Here is an 18056-nt window from a genome sequence, read left to right as displayed (position 1 = left end):
TGAGCAGTTTAAACAATACACACATGGCCCCAGCGCGGCTTCTCATTGGACGAGAGGGGCACGCATTCTCCATGACTACCACGTAACGGAGGGTGGGGGCGGAGCCATGGCTGTTGTCTGTGCTCAAAACTGGAGTTTAAATGCTGCAGATTGCTCAGCGGAGCGTTAAAACAATAAGGGCCCTTAAAGTGCTTGTTAGGGTTCCCCTGTGATTTAAATCAAACTTCAGTCCATTTAAAAACAAAAACGTTCAAAGTTAAATTTTTTCTCTCAACTGTAAGCCTGCATTTCTGTGTGGGTTCAGACATAAAGATTTGATCTCCACAGTCCAGGCAATTCTGTGGAGGGGTCCTTATCATTTCCATAATTTAGCTCTTGGTGGAGCATAATTTTCACACCAAGATTACATTGATCTGGACTCTGTTCGGGAGTCTACATCAAGTTCAGGCAATGCTTCATGGCCAAACACCATCTAGATGCAGTATGACCATGAATGCTGGTTGTTTACTGCTTAGTGGAGAGTGTCAGACAGGAGACAGTCTTATGTTCCCACAACAGCTCATACTGCCTAATAATAGCAACACTCTGTGCCATTCTTTAGTACTAGGCATGTAGAATGATACATTCCTCATATTACATTTGTTCCTTGAGGCACTTTGGTGAGATGCTTGCAGCAGGTCCATTATATTGACAATATGGATGGTAGTATAAATCAGCCCAATGTCAAAGCAGCAGCATTACTGACACTATACTACTGACAGCCAAACGGGTGCGCTGAATTCAGTGGTGCCCCATAATTTTACAGAAGTTTGCACTTCCTTCCTTCCCTGGTGGCACGTAAGCAGACACTTAAATGATCATGACAGAAGAGAGTATCAGGAAAAACCATACACTGAGTCAGTGACCTCTTCCTGAAAATGCGAAAGGCAGGCTTTAGGCATACTGGAATTACCCTGTCAGTGACAAAGTTGTTTTCATTACAACAGATCCCTAAGCTAGTGGTCAGTTTATTCTAATAGAATATAATAAAGTAGGACACAGGCCACATTATTTCACCAATATGTGAAGTGATACAATAGCAAGGTTTTGTGTCTTACAATTCAGTCTGGGTGTAACGTGGCAGAGTTAGTGGCTAGTTTCCAAACTTAGTTGCATAAAGGATGTTTGGTAACACAGATCTGAATGGCACATTCTGTAAATCATTTGTATACTTTTTTTTGATATAAGTATCCGTTTCAGTCTTTAATGAAAGGGCATGTGAAAAATGGTTTATTATTACATTCTGTATTTGTTGTTCAGGTTCATACAAAAATCAAAGGTAAATATACAGTAACCATAAACTCAAAAAAACATAAAGATGAAACATAAAATGCAACTTAGTAATCTCCCAACCTTACAGAAGTTCTTAATACTTACTGTGACTTATGCAAATCTATAACTTTTGAAAGACAAAAGTTGACAATCGGTGGCTGAATGTCCAGGGCATCATTCTTCCTGATGACATTCAACTCACGAGCCAAGAAAAAACACACTGATTGAGTTTATGAATGTGTTAATATCACATATGAGAGGATAGCAGAGTGCTTTTATCAAAAAGAAACCTACAGTATAAACACATCTATGTAAAAGGCAGCAGGCATTGCACAGGAGGAGACATATTATTGGCTATCCTGTAATATATAGTTGCCACAGAGGCAAAGTGATGACATGTAGACGAGTAGATCGTCAGAGTTGTGATCAGCAAATCTGAGACAAGGAAAAGTTTATATTAGACTGCCAGTCGTATGTTCGGCGAATAGCCTCAAACTTCTCAATGAGGGATCTGAATGTTGGCCGTTGTTTTGGATCTGCTGCCCAACACTGCTCCATTAACATCTTCACCTGTTGGTAAAACAAAAGTCATGAAAACAGCGTACTCATAATGCCGACAAAATGTCAATTTTGTTTAACGTGCATGTAATATTACCTCATGTGGGCAGTCTTTGGGACAAGGCAATCGCAGATTTTTCTCCAACAGTTTTATGAGCACCATGACAGTCATCTGTCGCTGGGGTGGCTCCATCATTTCACAGAACTTCTACAAAACACACATAAGAGTATATTGTGCATTTAATACAATGATTTGATTAGTCTCACATGAAAATATACAGTATGCAAGGTTTGAGTTTGTTGCAAGAAGCCTGTGACGACGTACTGTTGGAGGGTTTTGCCTGTGGTCACAGCGTGTCAGGATCTCATACAACGTAACACCAAAGGACCAGATGTCAGAGGAAAAGGAAAATTTACTCTCCTTTAAGCACTCAATGGCATACCTATGCAGAACAAAAAAAAATACAGTTTAGTGACCAAAGTCATGCAGCGAAGCATTGAATAACACTACTGAGTGCTGCATGAACTCACCAGAACACTGGACTGTCTCCATGCTCACGGACACGATAGTAGATCTCGCCTTCAGGGATGTACTTTGTCAGGCCAAAGTCTCCAATCTTTACCAAACTGTCATTTTCCACTAAGACATTACGAGCAGCAAGGTCTCGATGAATGTATCGCTTCAAGTGCAAGTACTCCATTCCCTTTAACAGAGAGCAACATATAGAAAAGATGGATAAAATTACCAAGAAGGGGCAAAATATGGATTTAAAAGGTTCACTTTAAAACTTCAAATATCCATTCACAGCCTATTCCTGTAGCATGTCATTTTCAGCCATGCGAGCAGCATACATTATGACTGCTGCTGTGGCTCAGTCCACTGTGAAGATTGGACACCAGTGACTGGTTGGACTTCTAGTGCTTTGTATTCAGGGCACTTCCCCTCCCCTCTCCATTCTTTTATGCATTGTACTATGCCTTGCTATAAAACCAATTGGCTTGCAGAGACAAAATAAAGTTGAAGTATCTGGCTCCATGGATGTTAATGTCTGTCTGGTTGGTCTGCCCTCCACTTTACTCCAGACTGAAACATCTCACGACTATTGAATGGATTACCATCAAATTTTCATTCAAGGTCCCCAAAATGAAACAATGGCTTAATGCGAAGGATTATCTACTTAAGGCAATTTCAAGTGAAAGTAAGTTTTCACACATCTTCTGACAGAAAGAGAACAGAATGCAGACATGTCTGCATTTTGCACACAGCATCAGGACTATCGGAAAATCAAATGCAAATGTATATGATTAGCACAAACTACAAAGCCCCCTGAACTCACCTGACAGATCTGCTGAGCAAACATCAGGCACTGGGGCACACCCAGTTTACGTTTGGAGAGGTACTCTCGCAAACTCCCCAGAGGAAGGTACTCCATTATTAGCTGCACCACTTGTCCTCCTGCCAATGGACAATGACAACAGAGCTTTTATCCTCCTATTTGCATTACTTTTCAAAGGCAAGAATGACCTGTTGTCTGGTTGCCTGGTACTTAAAGGGCTGTGGTGCTAAGCATGCTGCGTGTTGAAAGCTCAAAATATTGACATACGATGGAAACAGTGTTGCACTACCAATAGATTTTCAATATTTGCAGAGGAACAGCACGGATCAAAAATCAATTCCCTGAACCATCCACTGAGCACTGCGAGCTAAAAGAGCGTATTGAGCAAGGACTCCTTTGCACATGCACACACTGCATGCCGACGTACATTTCAATAAACTTATCTGAAGCACACAGATGATAAATGAGGACTCACCCAGTTCAGTACAGCAGCCTTTGTACTTCACAATGTTGTTGTGATAAAGGCTCTTCAGGATCTCAATCTCCTTCATCCAGCCTTCCACATTACCATTCTCTTGTTTCAAAGCCTTCACTGCTACTTGTTCTCCTGTGCCATCGTTGGCCGGGTCATACATGTAGAGAGTCACCTTTCCAAAGTGACCCTAGAGACAGAACAATGAGCAGTGCATCACTCGATAACATACAGGAAAAAAAAACTGACGGGTGATGGAGTGTAAGAACTCACCTCTCCCAAGTCTCGAATCTTTTTCAGGTAGCGTTTATGGAACATGCTGGGGTCCTTGTCAGACAGACTTTCACTCGGGGATATGTCGGAGTCTGTGTGCAGAAACAAAAAACATTATTTAGAGGAACCAAAGCAGATTGAAAGAAAAACAAAAACTAGGGTGAAAAAGTAAAAACCCACTGTTGATGATCATTTTTGGGAGCTCTCTGAGCACAATGCGGAACGAAGGTCTCTCCACAGGCTCGTATGTCAAACACATGCTGATGAAGCTGGCCAGTTCCGGGGAGGATGGTTCAGGTAGACGGCCCTTTTGCTGATAAAAGCGTTCTTTCTGTTAGGGGAAAAAGGTTCCAGTGTTACAATGAGAAATCAGAAGAGTAAAATACGCAGGTGCAGCCTGTGGCTGTTGGAGCATAAATAAAGGACCTACCTCAGACAATGTGCTTCCACTCATGGGAAGATCGCCGTTGTTGCAGATTTCAAGCAGCGTGGCGCCAAAGCTCCACTGATCAGAAGTATTGCCAATGGATGTACCACTGTCAACACACTCAGGGGCAATCCATGGGATACGTTCAAGACGCTCTACAGTGCAGAAAAGCAATAAGTATAAAAATAATACAAATAACAGAAATTATGTGTATCATTTTAAGGCATTTTAAATCTCCAGAACCTCTGTTAAACTTCTTGTAGAACTCCACAGACCACCAGAATTTAGTTTCTTATGGTTATAAGTTTGAGAAAACAACACTGTTGCTCTAAGTTTTGTTAAAAAATTAGTGTGGTTCCATTAAAATACTAGTTATACGCCAGAAAAATACCTACTAAAGACTCGACAGAGTCGCTCGTCTTTGCTCATGCACTATTTTGGATAGCCTTAAATGACAGATTGTGAGATGAAACAGCAAAACAGGAAATCGAAGTCGTCTGGTTTAAGCTTCCTGTTTCCTATATCTGATTTTAAAAAAAAAAGGCAAAACGGTACACAGAATACAGAATACCTGGTGCTGACTGAGTTGGGAGACTTTCTTGTAAAGTGAGGTTAATTATGAGTTTGTGCTCAGCTGCTGGTACTGACCTTCCCGTGAAAGGACACTCAGGGCAATGCCTGGGTCACTCAGCTTGACAAAAGGAGTAGTACCGTGCTCCAGACCACGCCTTGCCACCAGAATGTTCCTGGCACACACGTTTCCATGAACGAGCCGATTGGTCTCCTACAATGATACAAACTGTATTGTATTAACTTTCCTGGTTAAAATAAGTTAAACACAAACTATTAAAGCTATTCAGTCTTCAGGCAACAATGAAGTCCACTTGCAGCAGTTATCTTAAAATTTGGTCTGCAAAGATTATTTCATTTCCTGCCTGCAGCTCAGACTCAAACCTTGGTGTCCACCGGAAAGCCACACAGTAACTTCCCCACTAGCCTACAGCAGCTGATTGTTAAGTGTAAAGACTATCTGGGTTTAAATTATATAGCACTTGTATTACTTCACTATCACTTCACTTTAATGACCACTTAGCTGTGATTAGAATGGACTGCATTTTTATAGTGCTTTAGTCTTACTGACCACTCAAAGCACTTAACAACACAACACGCACGGCAAGTCAAGGTTTATTATCTTGCCAAAGGACACTTCAAGAGCTGGGAATCTAACCATCAACATTCTGATTTGTGGACGATTTGCTCTACCTTCTGAGCCACAGCCACCCCAAAGGCTTACAGCAGCTAGTCCTTGGACAGTCTCCCATCCAAGTATTAACCAGGCCCGACCTTCCTTACCTTCCGAGATTGGTGAGATCGGGCGTGTTGAGGGTGCTGTGGCCAAAAGTGAAGCATAGCAAATTAAAGTATGTGGCATATGTGTGTTTGAACTCACAAGATAACTGAGGGCGTTGGCAAGTTGTTTTGCAACAATTAATTTCCACTGAGGAGTCACTGATGCCTTTTCTCTGCGAAGGAAAACATCCAACGGCCCAAACTCCACAAATTCTTCTACCATGATGTCTGTAAAGGTAGAAACAAGTGTGAGAGGTCTGGTCTCTGGTACAGCCAAAAGCAAATGTGTAAACAAGTCGCACCCTCCTTAAATAGAACAGGGTAGTTGTGATTTTGCATTTGCTTTTTGGTTCACTCGGTATTCAAATCATAAATTTGAGTATAAACACAAATCATCATCATGTGATGGGGAAGCAGGAAACGAGGAAGTCGTGAAGCTAACAGTAGAAGTGTGTTTAAGATGTGTTATTGCTCTTACTGTCAGATCCTTTGACAGACACGCCATGTACAAACACCAGGTGGCTGTGGGATACCTGGCTCATGAGACTTGCAGTTTCAAAAAATGCCTGAGAAAGACAAAAGGAAGGAACATTGAGAGACTGAACTACCACTGTTATTATCATGAGTGTCGGTTATCATTAACGCAATGACCACAAGGCTTACTAGTGCAATATCTTTGTGGCTTTGGTCTAGAATCTTGAGAACCACTTGGATCCCTTTGCGGTCAGTGAAGTTGTTGTTGAACTCGTCATCCTCTTCGTCGTCTCCTCCTCCTCGCACCAGCAGGCGCCCTGAGTAGATGTTAGTTCTGGTTCCACGGCCCAAATGCTGTTCCTGCTCATAAACACAACAACCGCAGGTCAGTCACAGAGCTGGGAACACAAAGCTCGTCAGGTGGTACAGATGGGCTCGTGGAGGTGGCAAGCGGGTCTCATCACCTGTATGATCTCTCTGTCCTTGATCGGGAGGAAGCGTAGCTGGGTCATGTTCAAGGACAAGGTGTCAGTTTGAACACCTTGTCTCATCACCAATAGGTTGGATAGCTCTACATCACACACAAACCAATGTTAAGACCCAAATATCCCACAATACAGAGTAACTTTGGCATAAAGCAGCAAAACATGTAGAGAACCGAAAAGTCCAACAAACACAAACCTGCTTGTCTTGGCAAACAGCATTTTTTGACAGTAAAGCTGTCTGAGCCAGACTTGAGCACAAAGGTCTTGAGGCTGTCTGTGAGCTCCTTCACGCTGGAGAATTCTCGGTCCCAGCCCTCCAGAGAGAACGTCGAACCCTTGTGGTGAATCCGAAACTGCTTGTGGCTCGGCATCGAGCCCTTCTATGAGCCACACGTACATACAAATAAACACAGTGGCTGAAACATTTCACCATCACTGCAGTGCAATAATTTCCAGCGAAGAGCGTGGGTGTTGACTTACCTCATTTTTTTTCAGGACAGCTAGGATGATGCGGTGATAGTCGAGAGCACTCCAACGTACGAGGAAAGCTCCGTCCTCTGCTGCCTCCTTCTTCAGTTTCAGTAGCACAAAATCATCACTGGAAACACACCAGAGTTGAGACAGTCTTTCTCTATAGCCTGTTTGTGTCTGTATGTACAAGTGTAAGAAGAGGAGAAAACTCACTGCATAGGTCCATGCAGTCCATTTGCTTCACTCAGCGCTACCCTTGGGGGAGCCACTTCATGACAAAGATAGTGGTGGGCGTCTGCAGTCAGCCGGTAGTATCCATCTAGGAGGGAGATGAAGGAACCAGCCTCCTGGCTGGAGTTCATCTGAACCTCCTACATACACATACAGAAACCACTAGCTCACAATCAGAGCTCCCACCCACAGACACATACAAATTCAAAACATAATAAAATGCCTGAAGCATACCAAAACCCTCTTATAGTCAAAAACATATAGAACTGGAGAATATATGAGGATCTATGCAGCACATTCAGAGGCTTTAAAGACTGAGCAATCTGTTCAGCTGAAAGAGTCATACACAGTATATTATTTGGACTAATGTATCACAAGCACATCTACCAATTAAATTAATGTATTGCTGCTTTTACATAAAAGGGTAAACAACTACTCTCACCATGCAGCGATTGTCTTGAGTGCTAATGCACACATTAGCTCCAGTGATGGCTATGTGAGTTATTTCAGGGAAATCACAGAAGGAGGTCCATTTATCGGGAGTGTTCGCATACGGCTGGCTGGGCTGTTTTGTGTTCCTCATGTAGTTCAGAGAGTCATTTCTGAAGTAAGTGTTTGCCTGTGCCTAGGTGAAGAGACAGAATGAACAGAAAGTCCACACCAGCAGAATGGACGACATGTCACAGAAGTAGCTTGAAACTGCATATTGACAAACCTTCTGACCGGAGACCTTCCTCCACTGAATCCCCTTGATGCCGGTCACCATTATTTCATGTGTGGCGGGAGCTCCAAAGCTGTCCTTCGAGGCACCCTGCGCATGAGTGGTACTGGAGTAAGAGCTACTTCCATCCCCGTCCTCTCTCAGCTCCAGGTGGGTTACAGGGAAGGTCTCTACACCAAAACGTGGTGCCAAGTGCTCGAGAGTGGAGATGTACTTATACATGATCTCGTGGGTGCCCAGCCGCCCTTTATCCACAGTGTGCTGCTGGAAGGTGCGCACAAACTGTGCAAACACCCGCCGGATCCTGATTTTTGTCAGGAAGTTGTCTTTGGAAATGTGTTTGGCGAAAGACCTTGGAATGCAGCGTAAGAAGCTGAAAAGGAGATATTTCAGGGTTACCTGGATGCAGCGATTAAATTTGATTAGAAGAAGCTTTGATGAGCCAAAGGAGAAACTGGATTGTCACAGTAGCAGAAAATAGGATAGAAAAACAGTAAAACAAGCAATCTAATTATAATGTGACAAATACACATCTATCGTCAGAACACATTCAAATTAATATAGACCATTTAAAATCTTTGTTGGCAAATTCACAGATTGAAGTGCAATTAGTCACTGCTACTTTTCCACAATTTTAGCTATACAAATGATTAAAAACTAATAGCTTACACAGCATATGACTCTACTGTGCCATATTCACTCCTTTCAAAGTAATTACCTGATTTTTTTGGCGACGTCTTGTAAGGTGCAGCCTGTTTGCATTGCCTGATGTGAGAGGTGAAGTACCGCCATCCCCAGGCTCTCGTTTTTGAAGCGACTTAGCTCCTCCTCTGACTCAATTTCTTTCATCTGCACTACTTCGTTCACAAATTCATATTTAGCCTTTTGGACACACAAGAAGCGAACAGGTTAGGCGCTTCACTATGGTGAGCACAACAAAAAAATATTTGTATGTTAATGTTAAACACGAACCTGGGAGAATAAGTACTCCAGGGATGTGATTTCAAGCAGAGGAGATCCCCCCTGATCCGTCCCAGATCTGACAGCATAACGGGACACAGTTGGCTCCTTCTCGTTTAGACCGTGCCAGTTGCGAAAGTAATACCTAGGTACAAGAAAACCAGTGTGAATGTGCTCAGCGGGTTTCATCTGCCTTGCTAATACAGTATTATAAAAACACAGACTAACCTCATACAATAGTGAAGTACCAGGCTGGAATTGTCTTCTGGAGTGAAAATGTGGTTTGGACTGTACCAGCAGCGTGACAGTGGATTGTACAAAGCAAACAACACATGGCACAGAGGAGTTATCCCTGGGGAATAAACACTGAGGTTACACACACACGTGCCACCAGCAGGCGAAAATGAACTGCTTTTATTTAGTTGTGTGCAGGTGTATTCGGTCAAGGCTGTCACTCTCACCCACTGCCTCTGCGGCCAAGATGCACAACTCCTCTGCTTTGACGTCTCCACTTGTGTGAGATAAATATCTTTCCCCTTCTTTTGTCCAGAAGAGGTAGACATGGATGCCCTGACCCTGAGGAGGCTCACATGGGTCCGGACAGGCCCCTGGCCTTGAACGCGTGGACCACCCACTTCTAGACATGGTGTTGACAACCAAATATCTGACAGACAGACAGACAGACAAACAGACAGGCACACACACACACACACACACACACACACACACACACACACACACACACACACACACACACACACACACACAATTACCGGTATATATGGCTGTTAGGTTATTCAGCTGTTGCACTGGATGAAATCACGTAACCTTACGCATTAAGGCCTGCGTAAACACAAACGTAAGAGCGATTTTAAAGCGACACTTTGCGCTTTTCTTAAATAACGTTCAGCATGTCTCATTTTACACGATGATGACTTCACAAAACTAGGCAGGTTCACAAATGACAAGGAACATTTAAAAATGCTGACGATAGGTAAGTTTTAAAAGGATGGGTTTGTCATAAGGCCTTCCGGCATTTACACCACGTCCAACGTATTGTTTACAGCTACATTGCACAATACTCTTAAACCTTGTATAGTACAGCAGGTAATTTATCTCAAACAAGTGTGTACAACACGCAGTGGCTACGTCGACGAGTGGTCCAAAACAGGGGTCCTCCTCATATAACGTTATTTCACAGGATATCGGATGCCATGGCTACGAAATAACTGCTATATAAACATTAAGCCATATCTGTAAACTTAGCAACGTATATGACTGTTAAGTACTTACCATTTAATGGCGAGCTTGTGAAGGCATTTGATAAAAAGCTAACACGCAGAGATGAACCGACAGTCAAGCTTCATTCCGTGCGGACTTCCCCCTCCGCCTACGCTGTAACATCGAGAGTCGATAGACAGCTGCTTCCCGAAACTAGCACGGTCACGCCCTCCAGTCGTGTACGAGCACGTACAAACGGCCCGACCTTTCAAAATAAAAGTAAGGCTAAGTGATTAAAATTACGTTTCGGATTTTAAGCAGTCGCAGTAACATTATCCATCAATTTTTTTTACTTGTGTTTAAAATGTGACTAGGTATACTATAAACCTAATTGTGAAACAAGCTTTAATGCATTACTGGGGTTGATTTCTGTTGGGTGTCTTGAAAGAATCAAGAAATCTGCATTATTCTATCTATAAAACTATTAAACTAGCCAACATGTGTAGATAAAAAAATGAAAATTATTTATGTATATCTTTGTTATTTTTAGTATTTTAAGTGCAATTGTGAGTATTTTTGCTGTTGTTGCTTCTGTTACTTGAGTAGAGGATCTGAGTGCTTCTTTCACCATTGAATCCATCATAAAGTATGCATTTATAATATGAAATATGTAGTAAAATATATATCTATATCTATATATGTGTGTGTGTGTATATATATATATATATAGAGAGAGAGAGAGAGAGAGAGAGAGAGAGAGAGAGAGAGAGAGAGAGAGAGAGAGAAGAGAGAGAGAGAATTTAGGACTTTAGCAATTTGGTTCCTTTATTTCCTCCTTTTTTTCTGTTATGCACATTTTTCTCTTTGAGTGCTTGGTGTTTGGTGTCAGTGTCATGTTTGTTCTGCCTTTTTTCTTGAGTAAGCCAAGGCTGAGCTGCCCATCATCATTTACTTTGTTTGCAGTGTAAGGTGGTCCTGGTATTACAGTGAAGTGCTTCCAGTCCTTCAGTAAACTCAACTCACCCTTTTTCTCCATTTTTGTATTAATGCTTGGGCCATATAAAGCTGCAGCATGAGTCATGCCAGTGTAAGCAATCATCATCAGGCCGAAAAGAAGGGCTTTTTGTTTAATATTGGTTGTTGTCTTGAAATGTACACTGTGACGCACTGAAGGACAAAGCATATCTACAGTACCACTGAATCTCTAGAGCACGTTGCTTGAAAATATTAAACCCTTCACTGAAAATCCCCTGCACAGACGCAATAGGTCCATATTAAAAAGCAGCGGTTGCCAACACTACAGGTCTCATTTTCTTGTGAATCTCTTATGACTCACATGTTTGACCTCTAACTTTTATGATTTGAAGAGCAAGTCACCCACACACTGAGTTTTTAGACATAACCACAACAGCCTGGTCTTCTGCAGTTGGATATAATTCAACCGTTATTTCAGCAAGTTTGTAGAAAATGTCATTTTGGGGAAATAACCATCGAATACATTGGTTGCTCAAGCCCTAGGAAGTCAAACAAAAACCTTAAATTTGGAAATGACAGAAAAAAAGGTTAAATGCACAAACTGAAAATGTATAGGATGTTTTTCAATATCACAAATTAAGCAGACAGGCATGTGTGCACATACACACCCCCACAAAAGGACAAGTGTATACAAATAAATGTAAGAATACAACTTTAGTGATGTCTAAAGAAATAACACCTTAACACAGGCAGCAGTTTGTTTTCCAAGCAGGAGATACTGATGCAATGTACTTGTGCAGTTATGTAAAAGCTAATCCCTTAAATCTCAGCTAAATATTTTCGAGAAGTTATTTCACTGTTCCATGATTAGCAAACTAGTCATACACATCGTGGAGTTGCAATACAGTGGGCAAGTACATTTGCGGAAACAACAAATCATAGCATCGATGTTGGTCATTCCTTCTTCGGTTCTTCCTGCTCCTGTTTCACTTCCTCATAGGTGGCGTCTTCCTCCTTCTCATCCCCATCATCTGTCTTGGAGTTGGGGACCCAGAGACCAGAGTCTATGCACCTCTTCATGTGAGTCTTCGCCTCCTAGTTAGTGTAAAACAATGCGATTTATTAACAGACTCAAAGTAGTCAATTGCACATGTGAATGAGATACATTCACAGAACTGAAATTTGATTGGTCAAGGTTGGTCAAGACACAGTCTCCTGTTTGTGAGGAAAAAAACTGTATAGTTAAGCAAAGACGCTTACCGTTGGGTCCATTTTGCTAATAACTTCTTGCAACATTTGGATGTCCTTCTCATCAAAACATTTCTGCATCTCCTGCAATTTAGAACATATGTTGTCAGGGATTTTAAACTAACAAGGGAAGACAAAAGGAGAATGCTGAGGCTTCCTGAAAACAGAAGAACTTACGGGTGGCAGGCTCTCGTACACTTCAACAGGATCTAGCCCTCCAGGTCCCATGCGCTTTTGTCGCTCCTCTTCCTCATATTCCTTCATGGCCTTTTCTATGCGGATCTTTGCCCTGCCCCGAACCCGGTCCTTAAATGAGTCCAGCTCATCGTTGAATGCGTCCTGGTACTGCTGATCTGCTGTCTGTGAGAAGACACATCACCTGGTGTGTTGGTGGCCAGACCAGTGAGCATTCAATGTAACATTCCCATTAATACTTGCATTTGTTAGGATGTTTCCACACCTGAAATCTTTTGAGGAACTCTGGTTTAACTTCTAAGGCTGCTGCAGTGATGTACAGGTGTATTTCAGTAATCCTTGACATCACTGCCTTGTGTGACCACAAGTGAAACAGGCTTGACATTTTTAACCAGAGAGGGCAGAAAAACTCTTGTTTTCGATGTGGTAAATTGCTCTTTATCCTGCATTTTGATTGTAACAACCAAGGACTACATTCAGTTTCAATTTAAAAAAGTTCCCACTCTGGAGTTAGTATTTTCCAATGATCCAGAAACTATTGTAGCACGATAAAGAGGGAGAGAGAGGGGGTGAGGCAGTTGAGTAAAATATACAAACAACTGCAGTTCTCCAGAAAAAATAAACAACCACAGTGATGGGTGGTCTAGAGTTTACAGTCTTCCTTTCCTTCATTCACTAAATTCAACTCAAACATCACAGTCACACAACAATCAATATAAAGAAAACCCACTAACTCTGTGCTATTTCCTCATGAGTGGAAAGCTTTAACTCCTGACTTTCTTTCTTCTGGCCTGCAAATTATTTCATGAGATTTTGTTGCATCCAAACACAATACCTTAATCTTGGCAAAAAATTGACGAAAGCAACCGCGGGGGTCCACCTTGAGGCTTTTTGCCAATTCTAGAATGAACTGCATGACGATGGTCTGATGAGCCACTTGCTCCATCAGTGCGTGTTTCTACAAGAAAAAGAAGCATTTTTAGAACAATGTACATGTTTTAAAGAAGACAATGTTGAATAAACAAGTGGTGGCAAATAAAAAGGATCTCCAGAATTGTAGCCCATAAAATTAACTTCAGTGTATCTGAATCTCAAAATACCTCAGAACAAAATGATGAGAAACACATTCAATTTGTAGTGCTTACCTCCTCAACTTCAAGGTCAATGCACATGATGACCAGGTAGTTGGCAGTCTCTTCACATACTAGATGAGGGTTGTCAGAGAGGTACTTCTGGCTATCATCCCAACGTCGCAACATTCCTACAGTACAGGCAGCAATGAAGGACAATTGCTACTTTCAAATTCTAATATCCTTTAACATTCAGTGAATGATGTTGAATGCATGCCACTGATCCTTACCGAAATGTTTGATCTGCTTCTCATATTTCTCCACAAAGGTTTTATGCTTTTCCTCTCTCGCTTCTTCAGTCTCCTCAGTAGTATCAGGGATGACATTAACAATGCTCTGTGGAGGACAGACAATCATAACAGACTGCTGTATGTCTCTGATTTCTTAAAGGGAGAATGTCATATCAGACATCACTGGAAATTCAGGGAGTGAAGATGAACTAATCTGTATCAGAACATTGCAAGAAGAATCAGAAATAAGTGCAATATGAAGACTTAAAACAAATCCTGTGTAAAATTTGAACCATCTTAGGTTGCATTTGAAGTTAATTACTCTCCATGTATGTGCTAACTGCTCCAATCACACACCCAACTCCAAGTCAGTCAGTTTTTAACCATTAATCAAGACATCATTTATGAGCCTTCTGAACTCAACTCAAACGTGTGGCTCATTTATGTATTTTTAGACAATAATGGAGCTCTATGCTGAAAAAGAATAAGCTTTATCAAGCTCCTTCTACACTGATGTTACAAGATAAATTCACTGTTGGTTTTGATCTCTTTAGGTAATAGGCAGATAACAAACACATAGAATAATAGTGCTATACTTTAACAATTAATTTGCTTATGACTATTGCATGATTACAATCTTCTAAACCACTGCCACCGGAGTTGCATGGTGAATACCACAGGTGAAAAATATCCCCATATGATAGCAATTCAAAGTTATATTTTGTTAGGCATGTCTATCCATTAATTGTGACCATAACACTACATGAGGCATGTAAAAATCAACTTGGCAGTGCTCTCTGGTTAAGAAACTATGTGATGGAGGCATGATTTCTAAATGACCTAAAACATATTTTTCTACTCATACAATAGACAAAAATCTACCTGCAATGCACTAATACTGGCCACAATTTCATCCTGGCAGCTTTATCATTCTACTTCTAATGTGTACCAATAAGCAAGGCATCATTCACTGCTGTAAATTGTAAAATCTTTTGCAGTCCTGAACTAAAAAGGCACAAAGAAAGGCTCTGAGCATGGGTCCACAAGCCATGGTGCCCTGCATCTTCCTCACCTTGCTGAAACCATCCTTGCTGAGCGTGTCGACGTTCCACGGCATCTTCTTCTCTTCCCGGTTGTGCTCATCCATCTTCTTCTCCCACTCGCGTTCCTCTTTTTTCAGTTTCCTCTCCTCAGCCTGGGCTTTGCTCAATTCTGCTTTGGTATCCTCCGATTTTGTAAGGGACAGCTCTTGTACTTTCTTCTGTGCCTCTGCCACTCTACGCCGGCAATCATTGAGTGTCTTGTTGATGTCCTCACCCTTTCTCTTAAAGTCTTCCATTCGCTCCACACGCGCCTGAAGTACAATTATTGCAATATCAGTTGCTACCACAGGTGCAAGGGTTTCATCTCCATCATAGTATTTAATTATGCATCAATACCAATCTCTCTGCAGTAGGTTGGTATTACAGAGCCATTGTCTTCAGCTACGATGGACTTCCACCATCCATTACATGCTTTCTCGGATGCGGGGCTGACTACGAAAACTTAAATATGTCTAAGGGATTACCAACTCGAATATAATCATTTGTAATTGCATACAGCACCAAACTGAACACGGGAAACTGGCTAGGAGTTGCAGTGTAATGTACACCTATTATGCTAACATCTATGAATCGTGTGCCTTAAATTTGTACCTGATGTCTCCATCTGAAGAGGCTGGGTGTGTCGATGTTCGGGTGGGTATCATCTTCATCGTCTGACACCTCAATGTGGTCCCACACGCTGTAGTCTATCCTGGACATTATGCCAGCAAGAACCTAACGCAAACAACGTTAGCTTAGAATATGACTCCGCGAAGTTGGTGGGCTAAACGAAGCTAACCCGAAACTTCAATCAAAAAAGCATATAACGCAAAATGCTGCTCTTCTCAGAAATGTGTATTTGTATTTAATGCAGCGGTTGGCTGTATTAAATCAAGCCAAACTCAGATGTTGCTTCCTACCTAATGTGGGCTAGCAAGAAACTGCTACAGAATTCTAGAAAGATTTGCTGCTGCAAATTTCCGTTTGACGTCAGCACGTACGGACGTAAGACGCCGGAAGTACTTCTTCAACCGTTTTTCAACACTGTTGTTTTTCCCTTAAATGATGTAAAAAAAAAATTATATATATATATAGATATATCATTGATTTCCTCTTCTTAGAAACAAAAAATGTTTTTAACACTTCGATATTCATTTAAATCTTTTCACTTTTACATGTTTTTTCCTATCATCTTTTTTCAAGCCTATATCTATGTATTTTCGGAAACCTCTCAGTATTAATATGCTTTGCTTATGTACCCTATGTAGTTCATTATTCTCAAGAACATTTTTTTTTTAGTATTTCCAGCAATCTGCTTTACAGAAAACATGTTATTTTTTCTAATCTGTTGTTTACACTGTAAGAGTAAAGAGTCTTCACAGAGTTTCAACGTTTATTTAATTTTATTTTGAAATGTGGATATTGGAAAAGATTCTTCAAGGACTTAACAAATACTTAAATGGTCAGGCTAAATTTTTTTGTTTGGGCATCAGACAGCAATCAAGAGCTCCTTTGTAGACGAACAGGTGAGTTGCACAGGGCTGACATACAGCAGTCACACACTGTAGAAGAGAAAGATTTACCGGTTTATCTCATAAGAACAAATTGAGAATGACAGTGATATAAACCATGCTGAATGGCAATCAAAATCAGAGAAACTTAATAATGCACAAATGTTGTTTTCAAGCATTTTCTCCATTTCCTGCCCTGATGCACAATAACAATTTTATTTACATAAAATTGTTGCATGTCTGAGGTCTGCAAACAAAAGCAGAAGTGACTTTATTATCATCTTCAATAACAAAATTAAATGTATCTGTATGCAGTACTGTGTACTTCCCAGCATGGCTTTTCAATAATATTCCCTTTGCATATAAAAATTAGTCCCAAACAGGTCACCTGACTCATTGCATTATTGGAAATAACAAGTGTCATTTGTCTCACACTAAAAGGTGTAACAAAACTAACAGGGGACTCAGGTCTGCACACACTCTTACAGTCTACGGGTCTAATCAGTCAAGAAATAATTTCAATCACCTGTGTCGGTTCCCCAATGACGTGCATCTGCAAAGATATTGATAATAGGGTGCGGACGCATGACAGAAAATAAGATGAATATTGTGATGTCCTGTTTTGTGCTGTGACTGTGCCAGAGAGGTGTGACATTTCGATGTCAAACACAGATGTAATGAATTAAACTCAAAACGTCTGCTATGAGAAAGGCCTTTTCACATGAAGATTAGATAACAAAGTCGTACAGATCCACATTTTTCCAAATGATCAAACAGCTCCGTACACTGCACTGCTGCAGTACGGCGTGTTACAGTCAATAAAACACTGACACAATGTTCTGCCATTATCGCCATCAGAAGAATCCCACAGGGAGCTATGTGTTAGTTTTGGTCTGAGAGGGTTTTGAGTCCTTGAACCCGGAGCAGCAGATGGACTTTGCAGCCTGCGCCTCACAGCACCGCCGCATCTCCCTGATCACATCCTCACACATGCTCTCCATGTACTTGTTAGCTGCAGGAAGGGGACGGAGTTAGCTGAACGATACCGTGGCGTTTGCTCTAACACATTATGGCATTGGAGAGGCTGTCTTTAGTACCTTGTAAACACTGCTGAATTGCACATGCTTGCTTTTGACACGGATCTTTCTGTGGCATACCTGAAAGGGAACAGACAAGGACGGTTTTTTAGAAGCTAACCATTAACTTTAGTGGTAACATCAGGCACTTCATTACAACGACCCCGAGACTGACTCCCACCTTCATCAATCAGACTGGCTGGTGAGGATGTATGATGGTCAGGTCTTTGAAGAAAGGTCGTTTACTAATGTTAGCCACTCATGCCACTTCCGCTTGCAACTGAGAGGCGAGTGTTTTGGTCACGTGACGTGTCGATA

At 41.4% G+C, this 18056-nt stretch overlaps 3 protein-coding genes across 3 annotated transcripts; all 3 read right to left on the bottom strand.

The window, feature by feature from the left end:
- Positions 1-1218: 1218 nt before the first annotated feature.
- Positions 1219-10528, bottom strand: tyk2 (tyrosine kinase 2). The gene is made up of 24 exons (XM_070980522.1): positions 10364-10528; positions 9532-9734; positions 9299-9422; positions 9083-9215; positions 8829-8992; positions 8105-8483; positions 7832-8014; positions 7372-7529; positions 7168-7285; positions 6884-7067; positions 6667-6773; positions 6392-6562; positions 6207-6294; positions 5829-5956; positions 5027-5162; positions 4382-4533; positions 4132-4282; positions 3952-4043; positions 3682-3868; positions 3207-3325; positions 2401-2573; positions 2195-2312; positions 1967-2077; positions 1219-1881 (listed from the first exon to the last, which is right to left on the bottom strand). The coding sequence occupies exons 2-24, from the start codon at positions 9713-9715 to the stop codon at positions 1738-1740; spliced, it is 3504 nt and encodes a 1167-aa protein (XP_070836623.1). The 5' UTR covers positions 9716-9734; positions 10364-10528; the 3' UTR covers positions 1219-1737.
- A 1176-nt stretch (positions 10529-11704) lies between these two features.
- Positions 11705-16146, bottom strand: LOC139343927 (hsp90 co-chaperone Cdc37). The gene is made up of 8 exons (XM_070981772.1): positions 15764-16146; positions 15142-15423; positions 14070-14175; positions 13855-13970; positions 13545-13667; positions 12692-12874; positions 12527-12598; positions 11705-12361 (listed from the first exon to the last, which is right to left on the bottom strand). The coding sequence occupies exons 1-8, from the start codon at positions 15869-15871 to the stop codon at positions 12221-12223; spliced, it is 1131 nt and encodes a 376-aa protein (XP_070837873.1). The 5' UTR covers positions 15872-16146; the 3' UTR covers positions 11705-12220.
- A 392-nt stretch (positions 16147-16538) lies between these two features.
- Positions 16539-18022, bottom strand: cmc4 (C-x(9)-C motif containing 4 homolog (S. cerevisiae)). Its single transcript, XM_070981554.1, has 3 exons — positions 17920-18022; positions 17760-17819; positions 16539-17674 (listed from the first exon to the last, which is right to left on the bottom strand). The coding sequence occupies exons 2-3, from the start codon at positions 17815-17817 to the stop codon at positions 17538-17540; spliced, it is 195 nt and encodes a 64-aa protein (XP_070837655.1). The 5' UTR covers positions 17818-17819; positions 17920-18022; the 3' UTR covers positions 16539-17537.
- Positions 18023-18056: the final 34 nt, after the last annotated feature.

This window comes from Chaetodon trifascialis, chromosome 15 (genome assembly GCF_039877785.1).
Source record: "Chaetodon trifascialis isolate fChaTrf1 chromosome 15, fChaTrf1.hap1, whole genome shotgun sequence".
Taxonomy (NCBI): Eukaryota; Metazoa; Chordata; class Actinopteri; order Chaetodontiformes; family Chaetodontidae; genus Chaetodon; species Chaetodon trifascialis.
The sequence above is the reverse complement of the archived record's forward strand: the minus strand, read 5'-3'. Positions and strand labels throughout refer to the sequence as shown.